General features: G+C 40.4%; 2 protein-coding genes across 5 annotated transcripts in view; one reads left to right on the top strand and one right to left on the bottom strand.

Moving 5' to 3' along the window:
• The first annotated feature begins 714 nt into the window (after positions 1-714).
• On the top strand, positions 715-3,280 carry lyrm2 (LYR motif containing 2). Its single transcript, XM_044049168.1, has 3 exons — positions 715-773; positions 1,213-1,353; positions 1,807-3,280. The coding sequence occupies exons 1-3, from the start codon at positions 729-731 to the stop codon at positions 1,885-1,887; spliced, it is 267 nt and encodes an 88-aa protein (XP_043905103.1). The 5' UTR covers positions 715-728; the 3' UTR covers positions 1,888-3,280.
• Positions 2,121-18,922, bottom strand: part of ankrd6b (ankyrin repeat domain 6b) — a 37,111-nt gene continuing 20,309 nt past the window's right edge. Inside the window, exons 4-17 of one of the 4 annotated variants that reach the window (XM_044049167.1) lie at positions 16,831-16,929; positions 15,019-15,117; positions 14,172-14,270; positions 13,669-13,767; positions 12,876-12,974; positions 12,386-12,484; positions 11,568-11,645; positions 10,557-10,661; positions 9,919-10,032; positions 9,624-9,794; positions 9,061-9,213; positions 6,906-7,019; positions 5,081-5,393; positions 2,121-4,356 (exon numbers count right to left, since the gene is read on the bottom strand). In XM_044049167.1, coding sequence (XP_043905102.1) covers positions 3,785-4,356; positions 5,081-5,393; positions 6,906-7,019; positions 9,061-9,213; positions 9,624-9,794; positions 9,919-10,032; positions 10,557-10,661; positions 11,568-11,645; positions 12,386-12,484; positions 12,876-12,974; positions 13,669-13,767; positions 14,172-14,270; positions 15,019-15,117; positions 16,831-16,929 — 2,214 coding nt within the window. In that variant the 3' untranslated portion in view covers positions 2,121-3,784. Of the gene's footprint in view, positions 4,357-5,080; positions 5,397-6,905; positions 7,020-9,060; positions 9,214-9,623; positions 9,795-9,918; positions 10,033-10,556; positions 10,662-11,567; positions 11,646-12,385; positions 12,485-12,875; positions 12,975-13,668; positions 13,768-14,171; positions 14,271-15,018; positions 15,118-16,376; positions 16,930-18,922 lie in introns of those variants that run through there. The other 3 variants (XM_044049166.1, XM_044049165.1, XM_044049164.1) reach the window with 3 other exon arrangements.

An 18,922-nucleotide genomic window follows, 5' to 3' on the forward strand; every position in this document is an offset into this window, starting at 1 on the left:
CATACTATTCTATGACTTTTTTGACAAAATGTAGACAACATACTATACAATGACTTTTTTGACCAATTTTGGACGACATGCTATACTATGACATTTTGGTCAAAATTTGGACGACATGCTATACTATGACGTTTTGGCAAATTCTGTATGAGAAAAATGTCATAGTTTAGTATCTCGTCCTAAATGTGAAAAAAATGTCAGTTTAGTATATTGTCCAAAATTTGACATGTCATAGTCACAGTTTTGAGAAAAACCCCACACATTCTATATCAAAACATGCGGTTTGATCGAGAATGGTGGGCTATTACTTTTCTAAGCATTTCGAGCAACCATGGCGACAAAAATTGCAAAAAACTGTGAATAATGTCTACATATACATGAATGGGAAGCGATCGACGAAATGATCACAACCCAGCCCAGTTTGGATCCTCACAGTTTAAGAATCAGTCTCCTTTAAAGGGTGATACCACCAAAATACCACTTTGGCGAAATACTTCAAGTTTTAAAGGTTCAATCCACCTAAATGTTACTCCTTTACCAGCACAAGTCCTGCGCCCGACGACATCGGCAGCAAGAACAGCAGGCACGCTCAAAAATGTTGTCGTTCTCATCATTCTCCGTGCGGGATGCAGTTATCCTCCGCTCCGCCAGAGGGCGATACGCACCGATATTAACCTGTAGGTTTACGTCATCACAACATCCGCCTGTGTCCTTGCCGTGTCAAAACGATGGCGGCGTCCAAGCTTCCCTACGCAGCCCTCTCCTTTAAACAGGTAATTAAGCGAAATTGTTCAATTAAAAAACTCAACTGCAGTGAAGTAAATGCGACATTTAGTAGCTGCGTTTATTCAGACGCGAATATTTAGTCTCTGTTCGTGTTTGAAGTAAAATTGAGACTTGGAGAGCACAAGTACAAAAGGTTCGACCTGCGTTACGTTTAAGACAGTTTAATGCTACTACAAAACAAACAAACAAACACATATTTAAGTAGGGGGAGTGCTCGATATATCCCCCGCTTTGTGCCTGTGTTAGAATATGATGATTATGTTCGTCCATGACTGAAAACAGGTTAACTCCGGGTGTCTGGAGTTGATGTATGTCAAACTCACCTGCTCTGAATGTCTACTTTATCCTAACCCTAACCACTCGGTGTCTGTTAAAGTAAATGTAACCGTTGTTACGTTGAATGTGACGTGTTCGAGTTGTTGTCAGTTTTTACAGAGACAGAAGGTGTTGGGGATTTACAGGAACATCCTGCGGAGCATCAGGCAGGTGCCGGACGAGGCGGACAGGAAGTACCTCAGAGACTGGGCAAGAGAGGAGTTCAAGAGGAACAAAATGGCCACTGACCAGGTACACAGACACACACACACACGTGGCGTGTAAAAAGATGGGTTAAATGCATTCATTATCATTATTTTTTGTGTCCAAAAATAACTGATTCTAATTCCAATCCATCCAGAATTCATACAGCACTTTTCAAAGTTGCTTTGGCCCTTCACACACATTCACACAGCACATCTATGTGCAGCACTTTTTCTCTCGTTCTGGGATTCAAACTTTGAAACTTTTCCCTGTTCAACTCACTCTAACAGTGAGCCACGTCACCCAAATTCAACACAGTTATGGAAAAATGTAGGAAATTCTCTCAGTGTTGTTAAAATGTATAATTTCAACATCAGCTCAAGTAAAGATGACTGTGAAAACCTCCAGAAAACTTTGTTTCCAATGAGCTGAAACACATTAAGTATACTTTAGTTTCTGCTCTTCTCACTACTACCATTTTCCCTCTAACTATTCCTCCAGGACGCCATTCGAATGATGGTCACACAGGCCAACAACCACCTGGTGGAGCTGCAGAAATCTCTGGCCTTGGCCAAAAGTTAGCAGATCACAGGGGCTGGAATTTGCTGCTGTGGATTTTACTGAGGAGAGACTCATCAAATGTTGGGGTAACCATGGAAACAGGGAAACCCCTCCTCACTACCATGGCTCGTAACTTGCCATGGATGGACAGTATGACCCTGAAAGTATTGCCCTACATTTGAGAGACTGATCAGTCTGTGCTCTGAACTATATTTAATATGTATTAAATGGACAATAATGAAACTGCAGGCAGATTAAGAACAATTTCTTTAATACAAAATATGCTTTCTGGCTTCATCATACAACAGTGCATGGTTCATATAAAAACTAACCCAGAGTCACTACGTCACATGTACAGCAGACAGTAATACTGCGACACAACAGTGAGCGTTCTTCATGTTTCAACATGTTCTGACTGAATTCAGCTTCAGTGTCACCATTGTGCTTTACGGGTAAACATGATCGGTAAGGCAGGGTGCATTCTGGGAAACCGGGGTTATAGGTAGCGAGCTGTTTATGATGAGAACTTGTTGTGAACTGCAGTCAGACAGACTCACGCAGGTGTTGCGTCACATTTTACTGCCTATTTAAGTGGATTGTAAACACTTTGTTCTTCTCTCACTTTTAACTAAGACACTAGAGTTAATATGGAGCGACTATTTATGACACAAACTAAGATGGAAGCACGAGGATGGAGACTTCAGAGTAGTTCACAGGTTGTAAAGTTGAATGTTTAGAGTCTGGAGTTGCCATGACAACTGAATAATAATAATAATGCACATTTGCAGTGTTGTCCCTTTTTGCATTTGATGACTTGTTTTTTTTACATTTATGATAATATTTCAGAGATTAAAACAAAGACAAAAGAGGTAGAAACCTCCAGAGGACAGGTCATTACATTATCCCAATTAAAAGGTGCAACAAACAATATTAACTTATGTAAAAGTTTACACACCTCTGAGTTGTTATAGACTGTATATTTTTCAGGGTTGCTGTTTTGAAGCCCCCAGATTTGTGAATGGATCAGCACCATGTTTGTTTTTGAAGCTGTAAAGTCACAGATGGACAGAACAAGCTGTCAGTCACACAGTGTCCTCTCACATGTGCTTTTTTCCACTACATGGAAACAGAAGTCGACATTTACTAAAGGGGTTTTTAGCGACTAGCAGCTGAGACTATGAAATCCTCAGGAAAATGTTTAGTGATAATGAATGAAATTAGGAGTCGTAGTTCATACAGCGCAAGCAGTGTCGCCCCCTGGTGACCACTTCCTGGTTAGACTCACCCTGCAAACCAGAAAAATGCGTCCATATTTCCATAACTGAGATGTACAAAAAGGTACTTTAAAGTCGTCTGCTTTTTTTTCCCCAGGCTTCATGTTGAAAAATAACTGTATTAAAACACTGCAAACGTCTATAGTTAGTATTCTATTGTCATTCTCCAGCCTCCATACAAATCCCATCATGCAGCTGAATAAAGTATGGACACAGTAAAAACATCCACTCTGGTTTATGTGTACAGTGGCAGCTAAGTCTAATAATCAGTGGGTGGTTTCATGTAATAGAAGCTTATTATACTGAGATTCCCTCCATGCAGACGAACACTGTGTGACACCGTGTCCCATGTGAAGACACCGTGTCTGAGCAGTTATGTTTGTGGACACAGTGTTGATGTATCTGTTCAATGTCTAGCTTTACAGTTACTGGGTTATTTACAGCACAGTGCACAAGAGCTGCCTCTATTTCTATAGTTCTGTATGTACACATCGACCATGACGTCCGTCAGGGTTTAGGCTTTAAGTCAAACGTATAAAAAAAGAAGCTAGAATTCAGTAGCTCTGCTCAGGTCGTCCAGGAGGAAAACATGACACATCGCATCTGCTGGATTAAGGTAAAAACGTAATCCCGTGTGGTTTCTGTCAGCACTCGCGTCGGTCGGTCCTCAGCATGCGCAGCTCGTCCTCCAGATAAGTGATGCGCTCCACCAGAGCAGCCCTCTCGGCCTCTGCTCTCTGACTGGCCTGCCAACGAGCCTCCTGCACCTTCCTCTCGTACCAGCGCTCCATCTGCGTGGACACCGCCTCAAAGAAGTACTGCGTCACCTCCAGGGCGTGCATGTTGTCGCGCTCCTGAGCGAACGAGGCGTCGCCGGGCGGCTCCGCGCACACCTCCAGGGTCCGGGCTCCTCTCGCTCCTCTGGAGTGAGTCCTGCCCTGGGAATGTTTTTTATGGTGCTTCCCTCGGTCACGGCCTCGCTCCTTGTCTCTGACTCCAGTGTCTGTCCTGCTGCTGCAGCGGCGCTCTGTGGCAGGGGACAGGCTGCTGGCTCGGTGACCTCTGCCCCCACTCGCGCCGTGCAGGTCCTGGTCCTTCCTCTGGGTGTCGGCACATATCGCTGAGCGCTCTTTTGGCCGGACCACCTGGACAGATGACAGCTGCTTCTTCTTCACTGCAGGAGAGGTGGCTTCTGCCTTCTGTGCTTTATCGCCATCTGGTAAATGACAGTGTTCATTATTATTCATGCTATCCGGCTAATTAGCATTTACTCCGACTGAATGGAAATGATGAACGGTTGAGTGTCTCTGGCAGCCATAGTCTTCCTCACACATGATCGTAACGAGGAACAAGTGCTCTTACATTTGTGTGTGTGAATGAATTCATGAGCCACTGCAGAGGAAATCACTTTAAAGACCAAATATTTGTGCCATAAATCTCATGACATCAGTGTTTTAAAACAGAATAAAATGAACCATCATCTAAACAAGGAAATGCTAACCAGTTAAAGAAAGGATTTTATTTCTCATTAGTCCAATGTTTATAACCACAACAGAGACATAAAATCCATAAAATGTTTTTCTCCACAAAAGAAGAAACTTCTTCTTAATTTGATTACAAATAGAGTCACATTAAAACAACATGAAGCAGCTTAACTAACTTTGAACTATCTAGTACAAGTTCACTCAGCTCAACAGTGTTACTATAGTTTAAGATATTGATTTCCACCAAACTACTCAGGTGGTTCTATGTGCAGGTGGCCAGCAGGGGGCGTGCACAGCTCAGAGAGCTGATGACTGTAAGTGTCAGTCCCTCACACAACTATCACTTTTTAAAAAAAATATATTTTAAATTGTATTTTAATAAAAACAGTGAATCCAGATGTGTGTATATTTAAATGAATTATGATTGCAACAGTGATTTTCTGAGGATTGTTGTACCTGGTGAGCTCTCCATATGAACGACAAAGTAATGGTTGGCTGATCCACTCTCAGGCACGCTGACATCACCGTGATCAGAGTCCAGGAGTGTAGGACTGGTGTGGATCTCTGGGCTGTGTGAGGCGCCCTCATCTCCTGCAGACAGAGCGGTGAGGCCGCTTCCATCAGCTCCGTCAGCTTCAGTCAGATCTTCAGCCAGCGAGGACGAGCGCTGCAGCTGCGTCTTACTCCTGCCCGAGTCTCCTGTGAAGCGGAACTCCATGTTCTGCAGTTTGGACAGACACCAGCTCTTCAAGTCACTCATCAGAGATACCTGCTTAAAGGACACACACACGCACACACACACACACACAAAAGACCATGTTACTGCAGCTCACACAATGTCACCACAATTATAAACTTATTTAAACTCAGCACCAGAGTAACGTCAGTAAATAGTCATATTTTGATCGAGATCAAAAAAGGAGGACGAGTATTGGACTTGAATACATTAGAATAGTCAAGGAATCTTAAATGTGACATTAAAAAAATGAAAGTATTAACATATTAACAAGTACAGGAGGAGACGGGTTTACTTTGAAAGTAAAACTACAGAGTTACTTCCTGCTGCTACAGTAACACTTGTTATTATAATGTGGAAAGTCACATGAGGTTGTGAACTCTGAGCTTTTACAAAACATAATATGTTATGAATATGAGCATTCTCATGAGCATTGAACACGATCAACATTTGAACCCAGGATCATTATATGAAGGTCCAGCAGTTCAACAGACCAACCAACTTAGAAAATGGAGGCTCCAGAATGATGTCACTCTGCTCAGGACATAAACAATAACCAGTCAGTCAATTTGGACGACTTTTGACATTTCTTTTTAAATAAGTGACATTATATTTACTTTTTTTTGATTGAATATATTTAAATAATCTACAATTATTACTTATTTACATAAGTTGACTTATTTACATGTTTTTTTTGTACTCAAAATCCTAATATCCACTGCAAAGTCACTATATTGTATTCTATATTTAGTTTACTTGAAATACAATTAACCTTCCTGATTTCATTCTTTTCCATTCTAAATATTGCATAGTGCACCTTTAACTCACCTGGATAATTGTGTAATATCTGCTTAAATTTTCTATGAACGAAATAAAAGGCCATCATGTGAAATATTGTGTTCTCAGTAAATTAAATGCAGATAAATGCAATGATTAATGAATTTAGCTACTTTTTGAAACTAACTAGTAAACAGTGAGTGACATTTTGTCCTTGTGACACATTTGCAGTCAGTATGGAAGCTGCACTATCAACTTTTCTTTTCTCAGTGTTTAAAGAAATATGCTGAGTTAGCAGGTGAACTGCGGCATCGATCTCATCAAAATTCTCCTTTTAGAAGGATGGCAATATAATCCCACTTTATCCCACTTTCTATGTTGTTATACCAAACTCACGGCTCAAACAAATAAACAAAGCTTTAAAGTTAGTAAATAAAGTAATTTAACTGAAGGCAATTTAGGCACGTAAACAAAGACAGTCAGACTTTTAAAGTTAAATGGAACACAGCGATCAGTGAACAACTTTCCTGGCTGAATGTCATTGAGCACAAACTATTTTTACATTAACAGATTATAGTTGTATTTTGCCTAATATCTACCTAATATTCACCTTTCAAAGAACCCTGTAACAAACCTGTAGTAGTTCATGTTTCTCAACAGCATCATACAGTATGATAACGTCATGCTGCAGGCGACAGGTGTTTTTTCTAGCCTCACATGTTCTTGACCCTCAGCCGAGTGTCTCAGGCGACCCCGCTGTGAACATACCTGTCTCTTCTCTGCCTCCAGTCGCTCCTGCACAGTCAGCTGCTCCATCCTCTGCAGACACTCGCTCCTCTCGGCCGACACTCTCTCCACTGTTATCTTATCAAGAGCACGGATCTGAGGGCAGTGAAACATTTATCAGAGACAGATAACCACGTACTGTTACGTGTCGCCGACTTTCATTAAAAGTGGTACTAATTAACACATTGTAGAGTCGGTGCATTAACAGATGACATGCAGCTGTTTGTGCTCTCATCTGACGGCCGTGTTAACGATCTGATCTGCTGAATCTTGTGGTTCACACAGTGAGCAACAGAGTGCTGCCATAAATAATATCATATCTAATAATGCCTCTGTACTCGACTAAATGGCAGGATTCTGCAGTTGGAAACGTGTATTTGTTTAAAACTTTGATGAAAAAAACTAAAAGGTTTCAGGGAACACAAACACTGAAGTGCTTTTACTTTGAAATGCATATAAGACAAACATCTCACACGGGCAGTTTTTGGCTGCTGTAGATACCAACACAAAACACAGTAAGATGCTTCTGTCAGCAGGTTGTAGAATGTAATTCTGTTTATACAGACCCTGAAGAGCAGAGAACAGGATGTGGTCATAAATGAGCAGCACATCTGCATCGTGAAACATGATATTTTTCATGTTATGATAAATAGCCTCTAACCTGAGCTGTATTGGTTGTGTTCAGAAACAAAGGGACATAATGAGAAGGCTTTTGTTTCTCCATGTGACTCACAGAACACTTGCTGGTCAAGTTTAGTGTCTGTATTGTTTAACTTGTATTTGTATTTCATTACTGCCATAAATGTTGTTTATGGCAATTTGCTATGTGTATACCTGTAGGTTTATACTTTTCTTTTGTTTTGTTTATTCTCTCTCACAAAACCTATTGCAGTGTAAATCAGGTTAAATTTTGTTTAGCAGGGGCCACTTTAGACACAATGTTAAATGCTGCATTATTAACTTCAGAATACTTTGCCAGTATTTACTATCACACGCAAATGAGTCAAAGTATGTTTAAAACAAGTGAAATGATTTAACATTCATAATCTATGAATTTTCTAAATAACGTTTTCCTTTACCAATGTACGATTATAGTGAAGAATAAAGCCATCACAATAGATTTACAGTGTTTTTTGGTTATATATTAGTTTTAATTGTTGCGGCTCTAGTTTTGATGTATACGAATTAAAGTGTGATTGTAAATTGGATAAAAATGCACTTTCACAGTTTTGCTTTTAACCGTCTCATGACAAACGTTTACAGATGTAAACACTTTTTAAGTGTAGATAGAAATTGATGGTGCAGGGATTTTTAAATCAGCTCTGAAAACCTACAACTCAACTGTTTATATTTTAATGCTGTGTAACAGTTTTCCAAGCCTGCGTCAAGAGAAAAGGACATTATCTCTGTGCTGCTGTGGATTTGATCAAAATTTGAGTCAAAACTATTTCTTTTAATGACGTTACTACCACCAAACATTCCCAGAACACCTCTGAGTGAATACCAGCTCCTGACGGGTTGAGACACGTCTGCGCGTCGTACATAACAGCACAGATACGAGTCACTCCTTAGCATTAAACGGCTAATAAAATATTTTCACTCCTATATGCATCACTGCTATTCTGTAAATGACGTGAAGCAGAGGAAATGTAACCTACACAGAACAGTGAGGGTGTCTTTTTCTTTACTATTCAAAGGTAGTGAGGATACACTGAAAGAAAAAGTGTGTGTACGGATGTTTGTCACTGTTTTACGTGAAAACACAAGAATAAGGATGTCGAGTTACAGCAGAAGACATAGATTAGAGCACGGACACCTGAGCCGGACAAAAGCTCAAGTTCTTTTAGTGAAACAGAGAGTAAAAAAAAAAATGAAAAGCTGTGGTAACTATTAATAACAGGTCAGTGAATGCAACACACAGGCTATTAAAGCTATCCATGGTGGATGTTAGCCTTCTGTGTGTGTATCCATGTGTGTTCATATTTGCTTCCTTCTGGATGTAACTATAACTTTTCCCATATAAAAACAAACAACCAGAGTACGCTTCAGCGCGTACAGGCTGTGATCTGAGTGTGACCCACACCAAACAACTCCCCTCCTCTTGATAAACAGTGGTGTGTTGATGAGTGTATGCTACCTGGTGCTTGTTCTTGCGGTCGAGCTGGCCCATCTTGCTGTTCATCAGGTCTTGCACAGTGTGGATCTCAGTCTTCATCTCCTCCTTAGTGGCCTCCAGCTGGTTCTCCAGTTTGCTGATGAGAGGTTCACAGCGGCAGCCGTTCAGAGGAGCCTGAGGCAGAAAAATGCACTGTAAACTCAAAGGTTAATGCTGAATTGATTTCACCGTGTTTTCCTTGTTGGACTGTTAAATATGAGTGGGTCTGGGTGACGGGCAAATACAGTGCCAACATTTTATTGAAGGAACTGTACCATACATTTCCTTTAATGTTGTGTAGTAAAGTGACTGTAGATTTTCTGCAGGTGTCTTTATCCATGAGAGTTTATTTATCTAACACAGCACTAAAACACAATATATCGCTATATAAAGTAATGACAACAGTAAGGGCAGGTTTTATCTAGATCACCCTCTCGTGTCAGAGGAAATGGAAACCACGACAAATCACAGCGGAAAAGATTTAATACTGCAGCGCTGACAGATGAAACAGTTTGTGACTGAAGGGCATGTGTGCTGTACAGTACCTGCATGATCTTGCCATCCTTGCCACGGTACAGTGTGTAAAGTTGATAGGCTTTGAAGTTGTGTGGAGGAGTGGTTGCGTTTGGAGACACTGCTCGCAGCTTTGCCTTCCTCCTGAGAAAGGCTTCGCTGTGTCTCGTCTCTCTGCGGCGCGGGGGGTCAGACAAAACCGGCTGAAATGACAACAGAGCTTAAGATTAGTAATTACACAAACTCTTACATCATCACTGCCGGCAGTCCTCATCTTCTGAGCACCGTCACGAATGAGCTTCACAAACCTTGAATGATGGGACGTACCTTTTCCTTTGGCTTCCTGTTCTTCGCCCTCTTGGTGTGCGATTCAGTCACGTTAGTGTGTTTGCACGCAGCTCGGTCACTGCTCTGGCTATCGTCCGCAGCAGAAGCACTGTCCTGCAGGAAACAGGAGAACGGAAAGGTTTGGCAGGGCAATTTCCTGGAAATGTTTGGGCACTCACAAATGCCACTTTCAAAATGGGAAAGATATGAACCTGATTTTTAAGACTTTCTAAAAATGTGTAACGCTGACATTGAGATCTAGTAGATGTTATATTGTCTTAATTTCTAAACAGTTGTGCTGTAAATATTATCATCATTGATTTCATTTTTTTATGGCAACAGTTAACCATCTCCAAATGGTAACTAATTATTAGTATTTTTATTTAAAAACATGTGATGTTGTGTGATATACGGGTAATGAAATATAGCAGTTACTTTATTTTTTATTCTATTCCACTAGCATCTGTTTCTTCTTTTGGCTTCTCCCTTTAGGGGTCGCCAAAAAAATATGTATTTCTTAAAAATGTAGTGTGTAGCTTTTAGATATTAACATTACATTTAAACTATTGAGTTCACAGAGCAGCTTCAAGTTCAATTATGGATATAAATATGTTCTACATATATGTTCCAGTTTTTACCTTACAGGGCAGCATCTCGTCTCTAGGCACCGACTGAGCTCTGCCTTCTGCCTTCAGCTTGTCCCTCCTCTTCCTCACACTCCTGCCACGCGCAAAGCTCTGCACCTGAACACACACACACAATGACCACAATCATAACACATGAAGAGGAAGTCAGGCAGGTTCATTCTTCACATTCTACTGAATTGAAAGTGAGTTCTATCTGGATTTGACGACTCCATGCTTTTATCGCTGTGTATTTTCCACAGTCGACACGTGAGCTCGGCTGGAAACAGGTGTTATCTGATAGCACCAATAACATTCCGTTTAGGTGAGCAACCGTGCTTCCTGGTACAGTGGTCCTGCTATTGTAACTAGTGGCTCACTGTGGTGGTTTACTGGAAGACACTGGACTGCGCCCTTGGGGAATTTAGCATTGTGTCACGTTGTCATAGAGACAGTGCTGTCTTCATTGTTATTATGTCACCATGGACACTGGAAAATGAGGGGATGAAATGAGACACGAGGCAGGACCTTAGTTTCACACGTGTCTCTAAACCCTGTATTTTTTTTTCTTAACTGTTCTTAAAACTGGAGATGAGCAAGTCTGCTATGACAGATAGTCAGAATATGCAGACACATATTTACTGAATATGATTGATGGAGGAAAATAAAAACTTTGATTGCAGTTTTACTAACTTACTAAACCTTTACTACAACTGAAATAGAAAAGAGATTATTTCATTTTAGTGTTATAGAGCATAATATGGTGCTGTGTCAGGGTAAGAGTATCATAGCACGGTATCTAATGTACAGTGTCATAGTATAGTCCCAGAAACTGAGGTGGTGAAATCTATGAAATGCAGCTGCATATTCATGGTAAATGCAATGAAGAATTTTGTCACTTTCCAGATTATATTCCGAGCATTGTGTTCAAACCTGATCCTGTTATCTTTAAAATCTACTAAGGTAATAAACCATTAATAACTATCCCACATGTCGTGTAACAATAATTTGAGGTGGTTGTTCTACCTGTGGAGCTTTGGTGAGAAGCAGAGCCACGTCTGGGTTGTTGTGTTCTCGAGCCGTGTCCAAAGCTGTTTCACCTGCCTGTGGAGACAGATACACTATGAAAACAGACAAATCCCAACTCAGAGTAAACACTCTGAATTCTAAAACAACAGCAGACATTAGGAAAGGATTTACACGAGAGAAATTCCTTCATGATTAAATGTTATCTCAGTGCGGTTTGTATTCAGAGGACGTTTGCTTACGTAGTACTGATGCATCAGTGCAATCATATCAGTCTACAAGTGTTTAGAGAGCAGAGATTTCTTTTAAGATATGTGCATCTTTAATTGCGGGGCACAGATTAAGCAACAAAGGGAGAGAAAAGGGGATTAGACACACAGCAAGGGGCTACAGGCTGGAATCAGAGCTGAGCTTCTGCAGAAGGCCACTGTCTCGGTAGCACACGCTCTGACAGGTGTTTTAATCGCAATGTTTCAAGAGATCTTTTGAATACAAAATGCTCCAGATCCAGTTTTTGTGCAAACTGAAAATGTGCACAAAAACAGGTGGATGGAAACTCTGTGTTTAGTTATCCAAATCTTAGTTTCAAATGATTATCACATTTAAAACCAGTGTTTTCGACATTATTTTCCTTTAAGTTTTGTGGTTCATGTTTCATTCAAGGCATTTTCAAATAAGCAGGAACTGTGAGTGCTACTTTCAGAGACCTTGAAGCAGAGAGAAATGTGTGTTGCTTCATAGATTAAGGAAAGGCAGAGTGAGGGCACTAACACTTTCTTTGAGCATAAATGATGTAGAAAGAAGCCGTGGGCACTCACATTGTTGCAGATGTGGCTGTCTCCCCCTGCCTCCAGCAGCAGGCGTACTGTTTTCTTATGATTCAGAGCAGCAGCCACGTGAAGCGGCGTGTCTCCAGCCTGCGTGCACACAAACATGAACACATAGCAAGAGGATGATGCTATCATGAAAATTTGAGCATTGTTTTTTTTTTTTTATCTATTCAGAACTTTTAAAAAAACAATAAAACATCTGGTGTTTATACAATCACATCATTCTAAGACATTAACCAAAAGCTCTGGGGTCTGTTCACAAACTATATGATTTTTTTTTTTTTTTTAAAGATATATCACATCCAAAAAAACAAGAAAACTAGACTAATTATTTTTTTGTTTAGCTTTTTTAAATGGGTAGAAAAAGCACCACCTACTTTTAAAAGCCAAACTTGTTCATATACTGTGTGATAACAATATGAAGATGTTCTATAATGAAGCTGGAGATGAGAGCGTGAGTGTGCAGTGAGTAACTCACCAGGTTCTTATCAGACACAGAGCAAAAGACTCCCAGCAGGATGCGGATGATAGCTATGTGGTTGTAGCGGGCGGCCACATGGAGACAGGTTTCCCCCAACTGAAATCAAAATTAGTCAGCGTTTCTGAAGCTAGAATAGTGTCAAATATTAGGGGGATGGATTTTTACTTGCAATAACACCTAACTCACAATTTCAAATCATTTACAATAAATGGTTTAACACATTTGTTTTCAGATGATCTTTTTATCTAACTAATCTTCTTCATACCCTGAACACCATCAATAAAAGCATTTTTACTGTAATAAACACAACTAATAATTGTCTTTATTTATTTTATGATAAACTTGTTTTCCTGAGAGAGTGATGATTCACAGATGCAGAAAACATTGTAGTTGATGTCAGTGAAGCCGCTTTTAGTTGGTGTTCATGTGTTCATATGTGAGGGCATGAGCAGGCAGGAGAAACTGTGACGTATCAGTTGGATCAGTTGCAGTGTCTGCTAATGAAAGCATTTCCAGACTTGTACGACAACATATCTTTTCCCTCTTTCCCTCAGGCAACTTTACTTGTTGATAGTTATCCAGAATCAGCTTCACTGCATTGTAATTCACAGTGGACTATCCTGACACAGACCCATTATAACTGAGGTAAAAGGGTAAATAAACAATGAACTTCATTCTCTGCCCACACAGAGCAGAGATTATGGGAATTGTGCTCTTCATTTTTAACACTGGCACCACGCTACCATACAGCGATGTTTAAATGTTTAAATGTCCAAGCAGAGGAACTTACGTGGTTCTTGCTGTCAGGCCTGGAGCCTCCCAGCAGCAGAACCTTGGAACTCTGAGCATGACCATTCTGACATGCAAGGTGGAGAGATGTGTTTCCTGCCTGTGAGAGGAGGAGGAGGAAGAGGAGGAGGAGGGAGTCACACTGCTGCTACTATATTCAATGGTATGAGCCACATAAACAACAATTATTTCTGACTAAAAACCCTGAAAAAAAGAGAGCTAAGCTACTTGATGGCTAATAATCTCCTGACTATTGACATCATTTGTTATGTAATAAAAAAAACTAGAGTAAACATATCCTGATAAGGTTTACAGTTAAATGAAATGAGCTCAGAACATGTCTCCTACTATGGTGCATTGATTTTGTGTTAGAATTGGTGTTTGTTTATGTGTGACACGGTCAAGCACAGTGTGGAACAGTTGCACAAAATAGCAATTTGAAAGTCGAAAAGGTGAAATGTCTCGGTAGTAAACACAGATGTGGAGACTCCACTGTACAATCACCTTGTTTTTGGCATGAACGTTGGCTCCGGCTTTCACCAGCAGTTTGACAGACTGGCTGAAGCCGTGCCAGGACACTTCATGCAGCGCCGTGTTTCCATCCTGATGAGACAAGAAGAGACAAAAAAAAAAACATTGGTCACATAAACAACAGCTATACTTTAATCGTTTATGAAGACCTTGGGTGAGGGAGGGGGGGTTGTTCGTTTATGTTTAAGTTTAAAAAAGAAAAATATGTTGTATTCATTTATGCACTTTATGCACATGACTTGCACTTGATAAATAAATGTTATAAAAAAAAAAAACATAAACAACAGCTAATGGTGATAGTTGCTGTTTTTCTAAACCAATTACATTATGCCCAACTATTTGACATTTTAATTGTTTCTTTTTATCCAGCATTCACTTCCCTGTGCTTCTACCAGGATTTAATAAAATAAATATAACTGTACTGTGTTTGAGGATGTTTGCTTTGGGAATATTAACTCCTCTCTCTACTGTAAAAAAAAAGTAGTACTCTAAATAAGTAATACACAATTCCTGGGGACTAGTCCCAGTGTTAGTATAGTGTTCAGTGAATATACTGTACTTTATTCGAGCATGTAATAACCTTTGATAACAGATAACCATGGACGAACCTATGAATGTTTAAGAATAAGTTAAGTTTATGAACAAGCCTTCTCTCTTTTAATTCACTTCTTTTCATGGGGGAAGGAGATTCAGCAGACTACAGACAGACTGGTTCCTCTATGATCATCAGATGGCTTATACTGGCTTTGTTCCTCTGCCTGCAGCAGAAGTGCCATTAGCTCCTGTGTGTTTGTGCGTCTTTCTGTCTTTAAAGTCGCACCTTATCCTGTCTGTCCAGTGCACATCCTTCCTGGATGAGAGCGCTGATGACATCACCGTTACCCACCACAGCAGCCCGGTGTAACGCCGTCTGCTCTCCCTACAGGCAGACAGAGAAACACGTGCAGCACTGATTAAAAATGCATTCGGCTACAGGATAAGAGAGCAATCCACAGAAAAAGCTCAAACGCGATATTTTTGCATACTGTTTATTGCAGTGCTCTTGCTGGATCAGTTCATGCCTCAAGCATTCATACATTTTATTCAAAACTTAATACATTTTTTAAAAAGTTCATTTTAGATTTTTGGAAAATGACATAGTTCCAAGTATGAGGGGATTTGGTTTTATTCCTGCTTCTTATGTGAAACTATTTCCACTTCTAAAGAACAATTGTTAACAAATACAATATGTAAAATGAGATTAGCTTGTACCATCACAAGTGGTCAAAACAGAAACCTTTGCCAGCGGCTAAACTCGCCAACTCGACTGTGGTGCAGTCAGAGAGCAAATTAATGCTAAGTGAATGGATGAATTGTTGTTAGTCCATTCAGCTTAAAATCACAAACTGTCATTTTTCTAGTTTCTGTAACAATTGAAAACAAACAAAAAAAAGATACAAATGCCTTTAAATTTAACTTTAAAAGTGTTGGTAGCTCTTTGTCTAGACTACATTGATAATACTATTAGTCAATTTTATCTTTATCACTGAATGTTCAGGTACCAACAGTGGGGCTGGTCTAAAGGTATACAGTATGACTAACCAATAGCATCTCTGTTTTTACAAGAAATTACAAGATAACATGAATCAAAAGAAAATAAGAATATGAAATATTATCCAGTTAGAGCTACAGATGGTTTTCTATCATTGTGGCAACCAATGCTCTTCTGGTGTTATGAATCGGGAATTGCATTATCTGTTTTTTAACGCTAATCGTTAATACCAAATCCCCCAAATCAAACTATTTCTTTACAGTTTTACAAGTCTTTTGTAACTTTTAATAAGACCACAGCAAGAGTCCACTTTGGTCCATACACACGAGTAAAATCAGTGGGTGTACAGGCTCAGAAAAAAAAAAGTTTAGTTCACATTTATATTCAGTCATAAATGGAATTCCAGCACACAGAGCAGATTAGTGGTGAATGGGACCGAGACAGACTAGTTTGACACGGAAGCCCTGGAAGAGCAATGAGGAAAAACAGGAGAGACAGGAGGAGGGGAGGATCATTCCAGGCTAGGATAGGAACTGAGCTAAGCACAGCAGCAGCAGCAGCAGCAACATTGAGTAAGTGGCATTTGTTTGGAAGGAAGGATGGGGTAACAGATTTCCACTGGCTCAGTAGGAGCAGGTTTGGCTAACCTCCTTCACTCTCCCAGCCCTCCTCCACTGTCTTCTCCCCTCCTGCTCCTCCTCCTCCTCCTGCCTCAGTCTGCACCTCCTGCTCTCTCCAGTCCTGGAGGATGTACTGCAGCCTGTCGTGAAGCTCATTGACCACACAGAGTGAATTTGGTTGTGCCCGAGATCTGGGTTATTGCTTTCTGTGGGGAAGGGGGATTTGCATCCCACCAGTGGGAAGTCCAAAGAGTCCCACTCAAGGCCACTAGAGGTCATTATACTATAGTTGTATTTGTGTAAAAAAAAAAGGAAGAATATAAAGTCTAAAAAAATATATTATTCTAAATCAAGAGTGCTAAAAGCAAAAAGAGAAGCAGCTGCTTGTAACCACCGATCAGGACTGCAGTGTGATTTGGAGGTGGATGGAAAGTGGGAATAAGGCCGACGCAGCAGACAGACCGCCGGCGAATCTACTCACGTCGTCTTGGATGTCCAGGTCGCACCCAGCTTTAAGCAGGATACGCACAACCTCAATGTGGCCCTTATAGGCAGCCAAGTGCAGTGGGCTTCTGCCATACTGTGAACACAGAAACACAGAAACCACTCAACCCGACAGACAAAACAACACAGTTCACCCAACACGAGCACACACAATCTCCCTCCAGAGAATCCACCACAGCTTTCCCACACACCACGTCACAGTCCAGTGAGTCAGATATCACTGCAGTGTAAGGAACTATAGTGGTGGCATGACTGAAGACAGCGAGGGATCAGTAATGAGTCAACTCGAAGCAAACAAATCCTTAATCCGTGGTTTAACGGAAGAGTGCACAATGTGCACAGATGTTCATGTTTGCTGAGCAATGGATGAACAGTGCATCCTGCCAATATAAGGATCTATGAGGGGGGGTGAAGCCAAAAGGTCACACAAAAGGTTTAAAGGATCTGTTCACCAAACCTTTAGTCCTTTTGACTCACTTATGGTAGAAATCCTTGTCTCTACCCCATTACAGAGGAAATCAGTATAATTTAATTGATGGAAAAGAAACAATGATACTAATTATATGCATGGATTTAACAGTTTAAGTTGTAATCTAATCTCCAAAATAAAAAAAGCATAAATTATAGAGAACGATATTACAAAAAAAGAGCTTGCTTGTTATAAAATTGCAAAGACATTTGCAAACAATTTGATCGTGTAAGTGTTTTTTGAGTGAGGGCAGATGAGAAGTTTTGCAAAATAAGAACTAGTATTATACTGTATATAGAGCTGAAAAATTAGAAAATGAATCAGGCACAAAAGCACGTTATTTGTAAACTGAACACGTGCAAAAAAAAAAAGACATTAACTGATTAACATGATAAAGTGATGAAAAGCGAAAATAATTATTACATTATTGCTCAATAATGACAGTATCTGCACAGCCTTAATCCTTTCTATCTGCCAAATGCATGCATGCCTTTCAGTAGTGGATGAGCCACGAGGAGGCTTTGAAAAAGTTCATGTGTCATAGTTGCATTAGACCCCTAATCACAACTTTATAATCAATCCATCTGAATGACGATTCATCGTTCACTGTGTACATCCTTAATAATCCAGGACACTTCCTCTGCGTGCGACTGGAGGCAGCAGCCTAACCTGAAATATTACAACTGACACTGCAATCATAAAACAAAACAATGCTGTGTGTTTTACAGTCGCGGGGAGATGGCACGAGTTACACCAACAGCAGGAAATGTCTTTCAAACTCCTGACACGTCCTGACATTCCGAACATTACATCCAACATAATCAGCTCTGCTTATCCGTATTGGAGAGGAAGTCAGCATTTAGATAAGCATTCTTGAACCAAAAAGGTTCCAGGCAGTGCCCTTTAATCTGTAATTATATTGACTAAATACAGTTTAATTACAGATCAAGCTCGTTTCCCACAAAACAACACAAACCACATCACACCCGACTAGGTATTATCTCAGTGTTTGGGAGGTGTGTGCTTTATTTGGGAGTGGCTCAGCTCGGCTCTGCATTCACGCAGCCCGTCGGATTGAGTTACGCTGGGCCTGACTTGGAGGGAAGCCACAGAGTGAGCTCAGGTAAACACGGCAGGCCTCGATCAGGGGGTCTGTGTTGTCTCCAGACTGACTGAGGGTCTGTTTGTGACACTGTGTGTCTGTTTTCTTAGGCGCAGTCGCTTTAATGGGTCTTAATAGTCTGTTCTGACATATACTACAATATAACATACACTGCTTGGTCAAAAATGTCACACATTCTAATCAAAGCCAAAATATTAAAAGCACCTATTTGTTGTGGCGGTATTTCGGTAATTTTCTGGGCGACGGTGGGTCAGTGGCAGAGTCAGTTCGTCAGTTCGCTCGTTTACATGCCGATGTGTCCTTGGGCAAGACATTTGACCCCCACATTACTCTATGCAGAAAATGAATGGGTAAGAAAGATGTTTGATAGCAAATATGCACCGCACATAGATCCATTGTATGAATCTGTGAATGAACGGGGAAACCATGATGTAAAGCAGCTTTTAGTGGCCTTTAGAAAAAAAATAGATAAGTGCA

The sequence above is a fragment of the Solea senegalensis genome, linkage group LG17 (genome assembly GCF_019176455.1).
Source record: "Solea senegalensis isolate Sse05_10M linkage group LG17, IFAPA_SoseM_1, whole genome shotgun sequence".
Lineage (NCBI taxonomy): Eukaryota > Metazoa > Chordata > Actinopteri > Pleuronectiformes > Soleidae > Solea > Solea senegalensis.

Excerpts from the sequence above, each read along its gene's own strand:
- lyrm2 (XM_044049168.1), top strand. The coding sequence starts at position 729 with ATGGCGGCGTCCAAGCTTCCCTACGCAGCCCTCTCCTTTAAACAG. Across the intron at positions 774-1,212 it reads CAGCCCTCTCCTTTAAACAG|TTTTTACAGAGACAGAAGGT; the intron begins GTAATTAAGCGA and ends AGTTGTTGTCAG. Across the intron at positions 1,354-1,806 it reads ACAAAATGGCCACTGACCAG|GACGCCATTCGAATGATGGT; the intron begins GTACACAGACAC and ends CTATTCCTCCAG.